Source organism: Jaculus jaculus, chromosome 7 (genome assembly GCF_020740685.1).
Source record: "Jaculus jaculus isolate mJacJac1 chromosome 7, mJacJac1.mat.Y.cur, whole genome shotgun sequence".
NCBI lineage: Eukaryota > Metazoa > Chordata > Mammalia > Rodentia > Dipodidae > Jaculus > Jaculus jaculus.
In genome coordinates, this window is record NC_059108.1 from 3,875,651 (window position 1) to 3,894,478 (window position 18,828).

Here is an 18,828-nt window from a genome sequence, read left to right on the forward strand (position 1 = left end):
GGCATACACATGTGTACATCACACGTACCACACACACGAGTAAAACACTTTGTATTGACAGTTTTTGTACATGCAAGGGCATATACACATGTGTATATCACATGTACCACACACACAAGCAAAACACTTTGTATTGACAATTTTTGTACATGCAAGGGCATATACACATGTGTACATCACACGTACCACACACGCGAGCAAAACACTTTGTATTGACAGTTTTTGTACATGCAAGGGCATATACACACGTGTACATCACACGTACCACACACACGAGCAAAACACTTTGTATTGACAGTTTTTGTACATGCAAGGGCATATACACACGTGTACATCACACGTACCACACACACGAGCAAAACACTTTGTATTGACAGTTTTTGTATATGCAAGGGCATATACACACGTGTACATCACACGTACCACACACGCGAGCAAAACACTTTGTATTGACAGTTTTTGTACATGCAAGGGCATATACACACGTGTACATCACACGTACCACACACACGAGCAAAACACTTTGTATTGACAATTTTTGTACATGCAAGGGCATATACACACGCGTACATCACACGTACCACACACACGAGCAAAACACTTTGTATTGACAATTTTTGTACATGCAAGGGCATATACACACGCGTACATCACACGTACCACACACACGAGCAAAACACTTTGTATTGACAATTTTTGTACATGCAAGGGCATATACACATGTGTACATCACACGTACCACACACACGAGCAAAACACTTTGTATTGTCAATTTTTGTACATGCATGTAATGCATTTTGATCTTAATTCCCTCCTATTACTGTTTTTGTCCCCACTCCCTACCACTAAGCCCTTCTCTCAACTATCCCCTGCTATTTTCATTTTCTCTTCCTCCTTTCTTCCCTCCCTCCCTCCTTCCCTTCCTGCCTTCTCTCTCTCTCCTTCAACATGTTGATAAGCTCAGTATTGTACAGGTCTTGTGCAGACAACAACCACCTCTGTGAGGTTGAGAATGCAGCAGCCACTCAAGTCCAGAAGATAGCATCCCAAAGCGCTCCTTTCCATCCACTGATTGTTGAGTTGTTGTTTTTTTTCTGGTGCCTCTTCTGTGTTCCCTGAGCCTTGGAAGGTGTGATGAAGATGTCTCCCAGATCAACAGCTCACTGGGAGGTAGTCCACCCTTGGCAGTGAAATTTTCTTATAACTGCAGTTTCTGGGCACAGCATTATACTCCCACAGGGCACACTTCTTCCCAAACTCTGTGTTTTTAAAAAATTACGTATTTTAAATTTGCTAACAAAGAATTGGTCTCCAAATTGCTTATTCATGACCTCATTAGTTTAGTTTAGTTTAGTTTTGCATCTATGTTTAGGAGGAGATTAGCTTGTAATATCCTTTGTCGTGTCTATCTGGTTGTAATATCAGGGTAATAACTGGCTTCATTAAAAGAAGTTTGTGGGCTGGAGAGATGGCTTAGCAGTTAAGGTGCTTGCTTGCCTGTGAGGCCTAAGGATGCATGTTCAACTCCCTAGATCCCATACAAGTCAGATGTACCAGGTGACACGTGCAAGGTGGCACACGTGTCTGGAGTGCGACTGCAGTGGCTGGAGGCCCTGGCGTGCCAATTCTCTTTCTCGCTCACTCTCATTACAAATAAAAAGAAGTTTGGTAGTACTCCTTCCTTTTCTGTTTTATGGAAAAGTTTAAGAAGCATTGGAATTCTTCTGTGAAGGTATGGTCAAATTCGCTAGTGAATCCATCTGGGTCTGATTTCTTTTTATTTAGACGTGGTTATTTTTGTTGTTGTTGCTTTAGTAACTTTAGATATCATTGCCTGTCATAGGTCTATTTAAATGGGTTTTGTCATCTTGATTTTTTCCAGGTAGGTCATATGCATATAGAAATTGATCCATTCATTTCTTTTAGATTTTCCAATTTAGTAGGGTATATGTTTTTAAGGTATATTTTTATTATCCTCGGAATTTTACTGGTGTCTGTTATAATGTTCCTTTACATTCTCTGTCTCTTTAAATTTGGGTCTTCTCTCTGTTTTTGGTTAGCTTTGCCAAGGGGGATGTTAATGTCTTTTATTCTTCCAAAGAACCACCCATTGCTCTAGTAGTGGGTCAGTAATGGTCCTTGTGACTTGGGTGCTTGCTGGTGGGTAAACAAACAAGGCTGGCACACAGTGTGTTAGGAATTTAGTTACTTAGACTTGGGAGGGTCTGGAGTGAGTTAGGATGAGGAATGGTGTTAATTCTGGAAAAGGTGGAGGTGGTACAAATACCTGAGGGAGGCCCGTTGGGATTCTTTTAGGTTCCACAGATTTTAGTCTGTCAGGGCTGTGGAAGGCTGTAGTTATGGAGAATAAGGAGGAGAGAAGAGTGGAGAAGAGGTTGGAAAGAGGGAAAGTATATGAATTTGCATGGCAAGAGTAGTAGAGAGATCTCAGTAGTGGACTGGGCAGAGAAAAATACTGATCCAATTTTAAATTCAACCTAGCAACTTACAACCAGCCATCACAAAATATATATATGCAGGAGTGCAGATTTTTTTTCTCAATTTTTATTAACATTTTCCATGATTATAAAAAAATATCCCATGGTAATACCCTCCCTCCCCCCCCCCACCCACTTTGCCCTTTGAAATGCCATTCTTCATCAAGGAGTACAGATTTTTACAAAAAGGAATTGGAATCAGGATGGTGGCTTGTGCCTTCAGTCTCACTGCCTAGCAGGCTGAGGTGAGAGGATTGCCGTGAGTTCAAAGCTAGTGTGGGCTACAGAGTGAATACCAGGTCAGCCTGGCAACAGTGAGGCAAAACCTGCTTTTAAAACAAAGGGGGCTGGGAGATGGCTCAGCAGTTGAACATGCTTGGTTGCAAAGCCTCCCAGCCCAGATACGATTCCGTAGTACCGGTGTAAAGTTAGATGCACAAAGTGACACATGCATCTGGAGTTTATTTGCAAGAGGCCCCGGTGCACCCATTCTCTCTCTGCACTATGATTATATTACGTATGCTACCATGCACCAGATTTTTTTGTAAGTGACTTTTGGGATTTAAACTCAGGTCCTCATGCTTTCAAGGCAAATAAATCACCTTATCAGCTAAACAGTCCTGCAGTCCTCATCTCTTCTTTTTTATTGGATTATTCCATCTATGTCTTTACTAAGATATTTCCTGAAATATTTTTTGTCATTTCTGAATTTGTGAATGTTTGAGAATGACACCTTTTGTGTTGCTTTGGACATAGAGGGTGTGTGTGTGGTATAAAAGGAGCCAGAGTGGGTCATGCAACCTTGACTCTTATGAGGATGCTGGGGAATTGAACCCAGCTGACAGGCTTTACAAACAAGTGCCTTTGACCACTAAGCAATTTCCCCAGCCCCTCTTGTCATCCATCTTTCTTTCTCCTTTCTCTTTCTCTCTCTCGGTTTCCTATCGTCAGTCTGTCCTCCTGTGTGAGATGGGGTACACGCGGGGCTGTGCTGCATGCGCACGCATGTGCTCCTGTCGTGCCCCTGCGCTCGGCTGTGTTGGCCGGCGGGAAATGTCAGGCGTCCCCGCCGCCTTTCTTCTGCCTGCTCTTCCTTAAGATGTCGTCTCTTCCTGATCTCAGAGGTTGCCGGGTTTTCATGAGCCACAGTGGCTCTCCAGTCTCTGCTCATCATAGTACTGGGGTTACAGATGTGCGCGGCTATGCCCAGCTCTTTTATGTCGGTCCCGGGGATCAAACCTGAGCGGCCTCTCCGGCCTCCGCAGGTCCTCATGCGTGCACGGGAACTGCTCTTAACCTAACCCAGCTCGCCAGTCCGTCTTGTCATCATTTCCTCATACAGCCACTTGCATGGTGTTTACATTGTGTGGGTATGTCAAGATGCCTGCAAGTGCTCTGGGTACACGTGAGGGTCTGTGCATGTTAAGTGCCATTACTACAGCTCATGTAAGGGACCTGAGCATCAGTGGAGGGCCCCGGATGGCCTTGCCCATGGATCCCAAGGGATGGCAGATCTCCATTGATGGAAATCATGGCAGCTGATCTAAGGTCACCAGAAGATGTGGCTGGCTTCCAGGCAGATTTCATGCTTTATTTCTGTGCTCCTGGCTCTTTGAGGGATGTGGCAATTGACCAGGAACACACCTGTTGGAGAGTTCCAGGCGAGTGTGTGCTACAGAGTGGGACTCTGTCTCTAAATAAGTGAATAGCACGTCATTTCTCACCGCAGCCCTAAGGGCACTGTTGTCATTTCTACTTCAAGTATGAGGAAACTGAGGTGCACAGTAGAATCTCAGCCGCAGCTGGGGAAAGTGGATCACTGGGTGGTGCTGTCGAACTTTGATTATGTTCTCCTTCCATGTGAGGGTAGGACTGAATGCAAGGACGAGAAACGAGCCGTGTTCTAGTGGGTGCATCACCAGGCGTTGGCCGTGAGGCCCTTGGGCACCCTTTGGTTTCAGGTAGGAGACACCTGGACTCCCTGCAGTCGCCCTTGTCCCTGCTCGTCCCCAGCACCCTGCTTCTCTGCAGACCAGCTCTCTCTACATCTGGACTGACACCCCGCCGAGAAACCTGGCCTCTCTGTCTCCCCACACCTAGCCCATCTTGGTCAGGGGCCTGAGTCACATGTGCCCCTGGGCTACCCCACGGGCCAAAGAGTGAGGAGGAGCCAAGAAGTGCCGTCAGCCATCTGGGCCGAGCTCTGGGAGGCAGGCAGCACCCTTCAGATTCAGGCCCAACACCTTTGCTGTTTAGGGCTCATTCCCCTCCTGTGGGTGAGAAAACTGAGCCTCCAGGGTCTGCCTGTAGAGGGTTGGCATCTTCATCGCCAGGCTGCTGCCAGCTCTTGTCACTGCAGACTGCCTGCATTGAGGGAGGTCCGACCGATGGGCAGCCACTCCAGCCTTCCCACCCGAGGCTCTCTTGTGGCCGGGGGCATGCAGCCCTCCCCCCCAGGCTCTCTTGTGGGGTGGGGGGGCATGCAGCCCTCCCCCCAGGCTCTCTTGTGGGGTGGGGGGGCATGCAGCCCTCCCCCCCAGGCTCTCTTGTGGGGTGGGGGGGCATGCAGCCCTCCCCCCAGGCTCTCTTGTGCCGGGGGCGTGCAGCACTGGGGGCTTGGGCTTGTTCTCACTCATGTAGCCACAGGGGCCTCAGCCACCTCCCAGGCTCTGTAGGTTGTGCTGAGTCTCCGGCTCTTGCTGAGGGTCACTGACTTGCTACTTTCTTTTTCCTCTCTCTACAGCCGAGTGTTCAAAACAGACATGGAGCTAGAGGTTTTGCGCTATACTAATCGGATCTCCAGTGAGGCCCACCGTGAGGTGAGTTGGACACGGTCTCTGTTTAGGCACTGTATTAGGTATTTTTCTCATTACTGAGACCAAATACCTGAGAAGAAGCCGCTTGACTCACAGTTCTGGGTGGATCCAGGCCATCCTGGTGGTGGGTAGCTCCATGGCAGCAGGAGGGTATAGCAGCCTACTCACATCTTGGCTGACCAGGAAGCAGAGTGACTAGGACCAAAGTGGGCTAGGCCCTATGAAGGCCTCTCCCACAGCATCCTGCTTCCTACTGGAGTGAGCCGTGCGGGACATTCACGTCCAAACCACAGCCGGCAGGCAGCGCTGCTGAGCGTGGGGTGAGAGCTGTGCACGTGAGGGATGAGAGAGGAATGGTTGTAGCCAGACCTCGGTCTTTGGGGACCGTGTGAGGGGCAGGAGCACACTCTTCCTCAGTGGGTGTAGGGAAGGGGCAGAAGAATCTCTGCTCCCCATTCCCCTCCCTTACAGCACTTTGCAAGGGCGCTGGATGCTCATCCTCAAGGGATTTCCCACCCAGAGCTCCCCACTTCCAGGAGGCTAGAGCTCTCCTTTCTGGCCTCCTGCCATGTCCTGCTCAGCTTTACTTTAAAGCCTCCTTCTCTAGCTGTAATTCCAATACACTTACTACCATCCCTCCTGTTTGTTTCTTGTTTTTTGTTTTTTTTTTTTGAGACCAGGTTTTACTGTGTATCCTAGGCTGCCTCGGCCTCAGGAGTCTCCTGTCCCCACCTCCCAAGTGCTGGCACTAGGGGCCAGCTCTACCACACCCAGCTCTCATCCTTTTTCTGAAAAGGTCTTCACATGGTTATTTTCAAGCCTCTTTCTTTGAAGGAAGGAGAACAAATAATGAAGTGGATATTCCACAGACACTCAGGGCTGGGCTGGGGTGAGCAGCAGGTAACTATCACAGAAGAGGCCAGGGCCGGCTCAGAGGGACAGCCACAGCCTGGTGCTGCGAAATGACAGTGGTGGGTGGCAGGCGGTAGAATCTCAGTGGGCATAGGGAATTAACTTTCTCTCTTTTATAAGAATTAGGCCAAGAATACCTTTGTTAGCACTAGGGATTCACCAAACATCTTGGTCAGATCTTATCTGCCGGCTGGCTGCCCGCAAGCTGGAGCTCGGAGCTCAGCATTTATCGCTTCCGAGTGAAGTGCGCCTCAGTGGTCTCAATAAACTGTGTGGATTTTGGAGCCTTTAAAAGGTCCAATTTTTCACATTTCTGCACCACTTTTTTTTTTAAGAGGAGCTTTTGAAAAAGTGCTATACATTATTTATAACTGTGTTACTTATCTGCTTAATACAGTGTCTTTGCTTAATATCCATCCTCTAGGTAATGAAGGCTGTAAAAGTGGGAATGAAAGAATATGAGATGGAAAGGTAAGCTGTGTCTCTCTGGGCAAAGATTAAAATGTAAAAACAGTAATTTATGTTCCCCAAGCAAATAACAGGTGAGGGCCGCAGCACCATGCAGATCAAGTGGGGATTATGAGCGGCTTTGGGATCGCAGCCAGAGATGATTTTTCTCCTGATGGTAGACGCCTCCCTGGCTCTTGGCAGAGTGTTTGATGGTAATGGTCCTTGATGACGCTCCAGGGTGGTTTAGTGCCCCATCATTCTACTCTTGGACTTTGTTTCTGCAGTTTGCAGGAAACTTTACCATACAGCTGCTGTTGTGCCTCTGAAAGCCACTAGTGAAACAGCTTGCTGTTTTTATGTGTAAATACCATTGTGTGTGCTGTGTGTGGATGGCTGGGGCAAGGGGTGGGTGGTCAAGTGGCTCATAAAGTGCTCTGGAAGCTTCCTTAGCCCTCCTCAGTGCCAATTAGACCTGCAGTGAGCCAGCGCACTTAGGTGCTTCCCCAGGCTGCCCAGCCCTGCTCCTAGACCCACAGACTGGCTTTCTGCTGCCCATGGCTCAAGTAAACTCTTGACCCAGGCCAGACTGTGTCCCGAGCCTCCCATCAGTGACCACATGGAGAACTGGAGAGGTGACACTGAAGAGTGCCCTCCCCCTTCCCACCCCAGGTTTTCCTTTCCTACCTGGCTTGGTAAGAGCTTGGTGGCTGACACACTTCCCCACTTTTGGGGCCCCAGGTCTACCGCTTGGGTCACCCTCAGGCCTGTCTGTGCTTGTGCAGTGCTGGGTCTTCATTGATGTCTGACCCCTAGGCTTCATGTGTCCTCAGGGTGCTGATGCGACAGTTGGTGGGACCTTTATGAGGGGCGGCCACTGGGAGGTCTCTTAGTCTTAGTCTTTTGGTCATTGAGAGTCCTGCACTAAGAAGGCTTAAGGTAGTTCTTGAGAAAGGTTTATAAAAAGAGCCAGCCTAACCTGCCCCCCCCCCCAGCTCTCCTGCTTCTCCAAAGGTCAGACCAGTGGGCCTGACCCATGAACTTGGAGCCTCCAAAACCTACAAACGAAACAAACTTCTTTTCTTTATAAAGTAGCCTGCTTTGGGTATTTTGTTATGATAACAGGAAATGTTGTCCCAGCCCTTCTGTTCTTGTCTACATATCGCTGCAGTGGGGGCCACCCTGAGGCACAGGGGTCAGCAGTGACCAGCATGGACACTGCGCACTGCAGCTGGGGATTTCAGACAAGGGTCTTTCCAGGGGTCTAACCCTGAAAGCTGTTCTGCACATTGAGGCTTTGTAGTTCTTTCTTCTTGCTCTGATAGGAAGTGGTTAAAATGGCTCTGCCACAGCACTGTGGCATCCCAGGAGGGTGCATAGAACATGTGCCCATCAAAGTCACAGCCCTGTCATCCCGAGGAGGCTGGAAGAGGGCATGCAGAGCCTGTCCCAGCTTTTGCCTTCACAGAATTAACGGCAGCAAGACTCTGTGGGATTGCAGCTCCCAGGGTCCCTCCCCCATTCCCTTGAAGATCTGGGATGGAAAGAGAGCTTTAGGGCCAACCCATGGAGATGGGCTGGGCGATGAGTCCCTCAGATTGGCACTGCCCCAGAAACCTGTTCTCAATTGAGTTGACTCACAGTGACCTATAACAGATGTCTCAAGTAAAAATAACCAAGAAATCAGAGCAAGAATGGCTTATGGCAGCATGGGGCCCTGCAGCCCACTGCCTGCTGGCAGCCTTGTGCCGTGAGCTGCAGGGGTTCAGCTCTGATGTGGCATCCAGAAGGGGCCTCGAGACGCCTTCCCCGTGACCCCCCTGAGCTGACCCTGCTGCAGCTTACCCTCGTCGGGAACAAGGAATGCCTCGGGATGGAAGCCACCTCTTCTTTCAGTGGGACATTTCGGAAATCTAATCTAGACTAGTTTAACGAACCCTGAATCCCCATCCATCTCCAGTCTTGTTGACTGTTGTTCTTTGCTTTGCTGGAGTATTTGAAAACTGAAGCTCAGACCTGTCATTTCACTCGTACAATTTCAGGAGGCGTCTCAGTTGGTGAGAGTACTTTCCCCTTTGCATAACCACCATGCCATTGTCACGTCTAACCATATTAGCAGGACAGTCACCTCCTTATCTGAGCGTCATGCATCACAGGTTCAGCCAGCCATGCCAACCATGGATCTAACATATTTTTTAAAAATCGCATCTGTAACTAAACATGTGCAGATATTTTCCTTGTCATTTTTATGAAACCATGCAGCATAACTATTGGCATTGCGTTATTCCCTGTAGAAAACCTGCAGGTGATTTGACGCGTCGGGGAGGGGGGCGGGCATCGCACAGAGCCCGCCATTGTTTGTGAACACGGGCCAGCCTGTTGCCATTGTTTGTGAGCACGGGCCAGCCTGTTGCCATTGTTTGTGAACACGGGCCAGCCTGTTGCCATTGTTTGTGAACACGGGCCAGCCTGTTGCCGGTAGGCCAGGGCAGCCGGCGCTTCAGCTAATGTGGACATGTGGGTTGACGGTGGCGAAGGAAAGCAAGCTGCTCCTGACGTGCTCATGTGTCTTCATGCACTGTGGCCTCCTGAGACCACCCCTGGGGGAACAAGGGGGCCGATGCGGAAGGAGCCTGAAGTCATGACTGGAGGCAAGGGTCGGAGGCTGGGACCCCCACCAGACTCAGAGGTGCTGGCAGGAGACCCCCTTCTAAGCCTTGTCTTAACTTTTTTTAATTATCAAAGATTTATTATGCAATCTTTTTTTTTAAGTTGAGAATTCTTGTTTATTATTTATTTATGTGAGAGTGACAGAGAAAGAGAGAGAGCAAGAGAATGGGCACGCCAGGGCTTCCAGCCACTGCAAGTGAACTCCAGACGCTGTGCAGCTGGCTAACCTGGGTCCTGGGGAATCGAGCCTTGAACCAGGGTCCTTAGGCTTCACAGGCAAGTGCTTAACCACTAAGCCATCTCTCCAGCCCTTATTATGCAATCTTAAGGGCATATAAAATAAGAGTTAAGCTAGCTGATGGCATTTATGAAGACAACACCTCCTCTGTGCTATACCCGTGAGCGAGGTTGCAAAGGAAATGAAAATCATTTTCTGAAATTGAGGTGTAGTAAATTGTGTTAAGCCAATAAGACGTTAATGTTTGGGCAAATTGGGCTCACACAGCATCTGACTGCGGGCCCAATCAGGCGGTCCATTTTACCGCCTCGTATATTTAATGTTAGTGGTGTAACCGGCTTGTAGCCGGCTGGCACAGGGCTGGCAGCTGAATCAATTACCTGCAAACACTAATTTAGAGCATGCTCAATTGGCTGTGTAAGCAGGTCCCGGTTCACATTTGCCACAAGGAGATTAATAACTTGATGCTTTTGACAGCCTGGGACCTTAATTGGAATATGCTTCTCCCTTTCTCCAGGCTGTGAATGGGACATTTAGGACCCTTCATGATATCTGGAGGAGGACTTCTGTGAGAGTCATTTCAGAGACAGATTCTGAGGGTGTGATAGGATCCCTGTGGCCTGTCCTCTTTCCCTGGCTGGGACTCTTCTTGTCTGACACGAGCCCTGGCTGGAGACCCTGCACCAGGGCTGGGTGTCTCTGGGACCCTGAGGCAGGCAGCAGCCCGCAGTAGTTCCCTCCTGCTTTCTTTCAGGCCTGTGTTAATGAAGAACTTGCCCAGCTCTGCTGCTGCTTTTTTTTTTATTATTTTTTTATTAAAGGTCTTATTGCTTTTTCCTGCCCTTTGGACAAATGGAGTGAATCATGGCTCTGTTGTTCTGCTTGTGCAGAGTGCCTATTGAGTCCAGATTTGAAGAATGGGGTAGGGGCACAGCCTGAAGGGTTTTGTCTCCCCATCACATGCCCATGCCCATGCCCGCACATGCATGCATGCACCATGCCTACATAAACACACTGCAAACATGCACCCCTACACTCACATATGGACCACCCACTGCCCAAGTTCACCCTACATGGATGTCCCTCTGAGCGTCCGGGTGCTAGGGCATACAGTCTACCCCGGAACCCTGGCCACACCTTTGAAAAGCAGGCCACACACGTTGTTCTTTCCTCTTTTAAGAATTAGACACTATATAACTCCAGTAAGGACAGTCAGGAGGCCAAAGCCTCCGTAGTGCTCTGTTCTGCAGAGACAGACCTTCAGGGAGCATACAGGCTATAGCGGATGGTTGAGGGGGCTCCTGAGGGCACCCCTGCTCTGGACCTGCCTCCCTTCTGCGAGGCAGACGCGGTTGATCTGCAGGCACCATTTCCAGCTCCCTGAAGGCCAAGCACTTTCTCAATTTGGCGCCCTTCTCCCCCCTCCCTCCCTCCCTCCTTCCCTCTTCCTTTCTCTCTCTCGATCAAACATAGGGCCTTGCACATGTTGTATAACACTGAATTATATAACAAGCACTTGGATTTTGGAGACAGTCTCCTGTGAAGCCCAGCCTTAAACTCATGGTCCTACTTCTGCATGCGCCACCTCCCAGCATCTGAGCCATGCCCTTTCTATGAGCCAGGATGGCCTAGGTGGAAAATCCCAAGTTCAGAGCTGTATCTGCCTCATCCTGGGCCACCCATCCTGTCATGACTGTTCCCACATGCCCACCTACCCTGCCTTGGTGGCAGGCAGGGATTGATCACAAAGCTGTTCGTACCACTCTAGTGGTTTTGCCTATTTGGGGAACTATTTGGATAAAATGACGATGGTTACTCAGGGGTGATCATGGTGGTTACAAGTCAAGATGGCTGCTGTCATGCCAAGTGGACTCTATACACAAGAATAGGTCATTCTGTCTCTGAGAGGATCTGAGGAATGGCACATGTAGGGCACAGATCAGAACGCTTTCTGAGCAGAATGCTAGTCAAAGAACCAGATAGAGGATTTTATAAATATGTCGTCCAGAGATGTAGCCCTGATTGAGGCTTGGGGAGAGAAGCCAGCACTGCCTTGGCAATGCCAGAGAACTTGTCCCTCCAGAACCATAGTAACAGTGGGCCAGGCGCCTTTATGGGTTTGCACTGTTTTGCCCCTAACTGGTTCTGTTGGCTTCCGATAAGTGTTGATCATGAGTTTAGGGAAGTAGCATCGTCTGGCTTGCTGGGGATTTTATCAGGAAAGGATGTGGGATTTTATCTGCTGCTGCTGAAGCACCTCCCTTGGCGTGCTCACTCTGTGTGTGTGTGTGTGTGTGTGTGTGTGTGTAGCAGTTAATAAACCTTTTGTTTTAGAACAGCTTTAGGTCACAGAAAGAGAGGAGAGAGGAGAATTCCATATCCGGCACACCACCCCTCCTTGCCTACAAGACAGAACAGTCATACCCCCAAGTGATGCTGACCTGTCGCTCTCTGTAATTCACTCAGGTTCCTTAGCTTCCCCCCAGGATCCTACTCAGGAAACCCTAAGAAATCTAGTTGCACTGTCTTCTTGGGCTTCTCTGAGCTGTCAAAGTTCTTGAGAGGTTTTTGCTTTCGGTGACCTTGTTTGAAAAGTCCTGCTTAGGTACTGTGACCAGAACTCTTCAATTTTAGTTTCCCCTTGTTATACTGGAGTTACTGGGAAGAGACAGGTCACAGAGGTAAAGTGTCATTGTCATCACAAACTAACAAGATCGTGACTGTCCCATAACATCTCCCTGGATGTCACCTGGCTGAGGCGGTGTCTGTGTGGTGTCTCCGCTGTGAGTGACTCTCACCCTCTTCCTTCCGCGCTGTCCGTAGTGCACACTCTGGCCGGTCACTGAGCACGGGCTTCTCAGACTGGGAGGGAGGCCTGCCGCCACGAGAGCCAGTCGTGCGTCATCTTGCAAGGCTCCCAGCACCCTGCTGTCCTCCCGCCTGGTATTTACCCAGCTTGCTTTGCACTTGTTTCTCCATAGACTCGTGCACGTTTATTTGGACTTGGGCTCAAGCTGCTCGTTTCACTGTTCGAGTCACTCTGTTGTCTGGGTTTGAGTATGCTTCTACGCACGTGCGCCATTCTGCTTTTGGACCCTTCCTTGCCCCGCTCACTGGAAGATGCCCCACACTCGTCTTGTACACGCCTGCCCCAGCCCCAGAGATGCCATTTCTCCAGGAGCCGTGGTTGCTGGTTTTGGAGAATCGCGTTAGGAACCAAGTTGGGGAGTGGATGACCAGACTTCCACCACAGCCAGTATATAGCATCTTGGTCCACTCTGCTAATAAGCTAAAATTAGAGGCTGTGTAGGTTAGTGGCTAGCGAGCATGATCCCTAGTGTTAAGTGTCCTGCATGTGGGTCCCAGCTCTGCCACTTACCCAGCTGTGTGACCTTGGGCTCATTGATGACATTGAACCTCAGCTTCCTCCTCTGAGATGTTTGCTCATAACACACCCTGGCATGGCTGTGAGGGTCAGTGAGTGAACATGGCTGGAGAGAGACCACAGCCACTCCACTCTGTTCAGCATCCTGCTGGTATTTGTCATTGCTCTTTTACTGGTTCTTTGTCTCAACCTGGAAGATTGAGCTCTGAATGCTTTCTTTTCAACTCAGCCATATCTTGAGATCGTTTTTGTTTGCTGGAACAATATGGAAAGTGTGGGATTGATCTTTCAGATTCTCCTGTAAGTTAATTTATTCCAACTTAATCATTCTTAGGATCAATGCAATATATTCCAAGCAAGGTTTTGTTTTCACCAAGGATTTTAAATTATCAATTTTACTCAACCTAAGTTTTTAAAATATCTCCTCTGTGTCTATGGCTGTGTTTCTTCTTACTTTTCTGACATGAATTTGTGTTCTTTCTCTATTGATCAGCATTGCAAGAATTTTGCCTGTCTTATTGATCTGTTCATGAAGTTCATTCTTAAATTTATATTCTGCCTCTACTGTTTAACTCATAGATTTCCAGTTCTGTTACTAACTCCTTCCTTTCCCTTCCTGATGCTTACTTTGAACTCCATCCTTAACTTGTTTAGATGGGTCTGAGTTCACATTTTTCTCTTTAGTATTAGATAGATTTTGCTAATTATTTGTGAGCACAGCCTTGTCCATATCCTAGTAAATTTTGATTGGTTTGTTTTTTGACCCAAGAAATTAACTAATTCATTCCATCTTGATGTCTTTGGATTTTTCTTGGTTAACTTTAAAATTTTTTAAAACTTAAAAAAAATTTTTTTTTATTTGAGAAAGAAGCAGATAGAAAGAGAGAAAGAATGAGCACCAGGCATACCAGGACCTCCACCTGTTGCAAATGAACTCTAGACACATGTGCCACCTTTTGCATCTGGCTTACAGGGATCCTGGGGAATCAAACCCAGGTCCTTTGGCTTTGCAGGCAAATGTCTTAACTGCTACACAATCTCTCCAGCACGTTCTTGGCTAACAGTTGTTATTAGTTACTAAGTTTTGTCACTGTTTGTGGCTAGGAAATGTGGTTTTTATAAGAAAAAAGGTTTTTAAATTCATTTTAAGATTTTTCTTTGTGGCCTATTTAAAAAATACTGTCCAGCTGGAGAGATGGCTTAGCAGTTAAGGCACATGCCTGTGAAGCCTGAGGACCCAGGTTCCACTTTCCAGGTCCCACGTAAGCCAGATGCACAAGGGGAGGCACATGTCTGGAGTTCGATTGCAGTGGCTGAGGCCGTGGTGTACCAGTTCTCTCTTTTTCTCTCTCTCTTTCCTCTCCCTCTCTCCCTCTCTCTCATAAAGGCATGTGCCACCACCCCCAGCCCCCACCCCCCAAAAGAACTAAAATGAAAATATTGTCAGTATTTTGTAGAACAGTGAAAAGTATTTAGTTTCTATTTTAGAGTGGATATGTTGGTGCACATGAACAAGGCTAATCTTCCCTCGTCGTCTTCCTCCTCCCTTACCGCTACCCATCAGCTATAAGACTGTGGCAGGGTGCTTTGTGAACCCCATTGTGTGCAACGCAGTGGGCTTTGTTTATACTTCCATGGTAGCAGTATGTGATGCCAGCTGGCTGGTAAGGATTGTGTCTTATTATACTGTGTCCTGAATCTGGTCTCGCCTTATTTTGATGTGGTCATGTGCACAGTCACTGAATCTGGACTCACCTTATTTTGATGTGGTCACCTGCACAGTCACTGAATCTGGTCTCACCTTATTTTGATGTGGTCACCTGCACAGTCACTGAATCTGGTCTCACCTTATTTTGATGTGGTCACCTGCACATTCACTGAATCTGGTCTCACCTTATTTTGATGTGGTCACCTGCACATTCACTGAATCTGGTCTCACCTTATTTTGATGTGGTCACCTGCACAGTCACTGAATCTGGACTCACCTTATTTTGATGTGGTCATCTGCACAGTCACTGAATCTGGACTCACCTTATTTTGATGTGGTCACCTGCACAGTCACTGAATCTGGACTCACCTTATTTTGATGTGGTCACCTGCACATTCACTGAATCTGGTCTCACCTTATTTTGATGTGGTCACCTGCACATTCACTGAATCTGGTCTCACCTTATTTTGATGTGGTCACCTGCACATTCACTGAATCTGGTCTCACCTTATTTTGATGTGGTCACCTGCACAGTCACTGAATCTGGACTCACCTTATTTTGATGTGGTTATCTGCACAGTCACTGAATCTGGACTCACCTTATTTTGATGTGGTCACCTGCACGGTCACTGAATCTGGTCTCACCTTATTTTGATGTGGTCACCTGTACATTCACTGAATCTGGTCTCACCTTATTTTGATGTGGTCACCTGCACAGTCACTGAATCTGGTCTCACCTTATTTTGATGTGGTCACCTGCACAGTCACTGAATCTGGTCTCACCTTATTTTGATGTGGTCACCTGCACAGTCACTGAATCTGGACTCACCTTATTTTGATGTGGTCACCTGCACAGTCACTGAATCTGGACTCACCTTATTTTGATGTGGTCACCTGCACATTCACTGAATCTGCTCTCACCTTATTTTGATGTGGTCACCTGCACAGTCACTGAATCTGCTCTCACCTTATTTTGATATGGTCACCTGCACAGTCACTGAATCTGCTCTCACCTTATTTTGATGTGGTCACCTGCACATTCACTGAATCTGGTCTCACCTTATTTTGATGTGGTCACCTGCACAGTCGCTGAATCTGGTCTCACCTTATTTTGATGTGGTCATCTGCACATTTGCTGAATCTGGTCTCACCTTATTTTGATGTGGTCACCCGCACAGTCACGGGGACAAGCACTGTTCTCTTGACCCTGAACTTACTTGGTGCTTTCTGCTTTCTACTTTTCTTTGTGGGCTTAATTTTTTTTTCCTGTCTTTGAAAAATTGTAGTTTCCTTTGTCCTCTTTGATGCACTTTACCTTCATAGTAGAGCTCCCTTTAAATTTAGACAAAAAAATGGCCCACGTCTCTCTTAAAATTAACTTCATATCCATTTCTCAAAGAATTAGAAATACAGCATTCTTTTAATCTCCTGCTTGCTTTTTAATCTTCTCTTTCTTTCTGTCTCTTAGTTTTTTAATCATATGAATTTGAATTGATTTAACATTGTTTATTATTTTATAATGATTTTAACCACAGGTATTCAGACTTGACACTATCTCATATGCTTGTCAACTTTGGCTCTTTTTTTTTTTTTTTTTTTTAGTTGCTCACATGTAGGAGAATTTTAAATAGAACCCTCTAGAGAACTTTTTATTTTCTTGTCTAGATACTTCTAGGATCCTTTTTTTTTAAAAAAAAAAATATTTTATTTACTTGAGAGAGACAGAGAATGGGTGTACCAGGGCCTCTAGCCCTGCAAATGAACTCCAGACACATGCACCATCTTGTACATCTGACTTACATGGGTCCCAGGAAATTGAACCTAGGTCCTTTGACTTTGCACGCAGGCACCTTAACTGCTAAAACATCTCTCCAGCCCCCTCCCCTTTTTAATTTTTTTTTTTCAGACAAGGTATCATGTAGTCGAGGAGCTTACTATGTAGCCAAGGAACTTCTGATCCTCCTGTTTCTACCTCCTGATTGCTAGGACTGAAATATTCACATCCAATTCGTGCCATTCTTGGGATTCAACTCAGGGCTTCACGCTTGCTAGCTACTCTACCAGCTAAGCTGCTCTTGGGAGCAACAATATTTCCTGTGCTTTGTCTTGGTTCCTTTCTAGGACCTACTAAAACTGGACTTGGGGACCCAGCCTCTGTAGGGGGAGGGGGATACCTAGATCCTGTGGATGCTAGGCAAGCACTCCACCACAACCCCCATTTTACCTTCGTAATAGCTTTCAACTCACTCTGTGGCCCAGGTAGACTGTGAACATGTGATCTTGCCTCTGCTTCCCAGGTAGCTTTGATTATATACCTGTGCACCCATTCCAGTTCCATGAGTTTGTTTTTGTTTTGTTTTGTTTTTCGAGGTAGGGTCTCACTCTAGCTCAAGCTGAGCTGTAATTCACTAGGTAGTCTCAGGGTGGCCTTGAACTCATGGCGATCTTCCTACCTCTCCCTCCTGAGTGCTGGGATTAAAGGTGTGCACCACCACGCCCTGCAGTTCCATGTGTTTGAAAGGGCAGAATCTGAAAACTGGCGGCCTCAGGCTCTGCCCAGCACACAGGCAGCTGCAGCTGTAGTTTGTCCCATGCAGTGGGGTTCTTGTTCCTTGAGTTAATTTAAACAAATGATTAAAATTCAGTGGGTCTTTTTTTTTTTTTTTGGCTTTTGGGGGGAAATGAGCACAGCTAGTAACCTTAACTGGAACCCCACAGAGCAGTGGCCCTGTGGGTGGCAGCTGAGTAGCCTTCCCACATGCCACCGGCCCCAGCTTGAGGTGACCCTTTTCATCACACTCAGAATATTGGTTCTCTCCTAGGTGAGAAAGATTTCTCATACCAGCATTTCTATCAAAAGAGTACATAATCACTTGTGTGGTGTTGCAGAGCTGTGGAGGGAAAGAGAAAAAAAAAGATAACATTTTATTCCTAGTACCCTGTGAGCTCTGCTCCTGCCAGGGGCCTCCAGGTCTTGAGTTGGTTCTGTCTCCATCCCACCTCCAGTAGCAAGGAGCCCCCTGGTAGGTAGGAAGGCATGTAGACCCCACACCCATCTTGGAGGCATCCAGGTTTCTGCTATGAACAGTAGGAGCCATTGTGATGTCCTGGAGCATCAAGTGAGGGGCTGGCCAGGAGAGGTGATTCCAGGCTGGCTCCTGAGTGGGCAGATAGCTGTGATTATGCTGCAAGGTTTGGTGCCAGTTTTTAGAAAATTCTCATCCAGACCTTTTACATTCTGGTGCAAAAAGACATTCCCTATGGGAGCAATTACTCTGGACCAAGAGTTTTTCCCTCCTAGCTCTGAATTCTGTAGAAGTCATGAAGGGTTTAACCCTAGAACTTTGAAAGGCATTTTCATCTGCCAGCAGGCATGTCTGCTCTTGAAACCTGGAGGTCATTTATGACTGAAACACAGAGAGGGGTCTCCCCTATGTATGGAAGCCCCAGCAGTAGGCCCCATCTTGGGTTGGGGGATGAGGCCTCCTGGTCTTGGGGAGCCTCTGCCCTGCTTGTGTGGTGCATGCTGTGTTTGCCTTCCCTTGGCCTAGAACGCAGGCGGGGAGCAGTGTGGGTCTTCTGGCTTCCTGCAGCAGCTGTCCGGGGGTGTGCCACAGTCCCAGACTCAGCCTTGGCTCTCCACAGCTGCCCCAGAACAGAAGGCAGAGCCGTGCTCGGGTAGGGGTGGACAGTCAGCAGGCCAGGCCACCTCCCTCTGCTTAGCCACCGCTTCTGCAGCTGCCATGTGAGGCTGACACCCAGCTGCTGACGGCTGCAGGTGAAGTCTGGGGCTGGAGACAGACCGCAGGCTGGGGAGCTGACCTGTTAGGGTTCTGCCCTGCAGGGTGTTTTCCTGGGCTGCAGCACCTGCTGGAGGCTGGCAGGTGGAAAGGAGTGACCAGAAAGTGTCTGGGGCTAAGTGCTGCTCACAGACCTGTCCACACTTTGGACAAGCCATTTCTGCATCTGTGCCTCCCATCCATTCTCATTCTGCACTTGTGCAACTGTATATTCCACTGAGGCTGTGTTGTCAAGTAGCATGTGTACACATCTGCACACACACTTCCTGGGACTCATTCTGCAGGCACACTTGTGATAGCATTCTGGGCCTACTTTTGATGGTGACTGGTAGTTTCTGGCTTTCTCCGTGTCTG

At 47.9% G+C, this 18,828-nt stretch overlaps 1 protein-coding gene across 2 annotated transcripts in view; it reads left to right on the plus strand.

The window, feature by feature from the left end:
* The window catches only part of Pepd (peptidase D), a 122,369-nt gene that overhangs the window by 53,549 nt on the left and 49,992 nt on the right, over positions 1 to 18,828 (plus strand). For both annotated transcript variants that reach the window (XM_004659957.2, XM_045154317.1), the window contains exons 8-9: positions 5,242 to 5,317; positions 6,651 to 6,697. In XM_004659957.2, the coding sequence (XP_004660014.1) occupies positions 5,242 to 5,317; positions 6,651 to 6,697 (123 nt within the window). The remainder of the gene's footprint in view (positions 1 to 5,241; positions 5,318 to 6,650; positions 6,698 to 18,828) is intronic.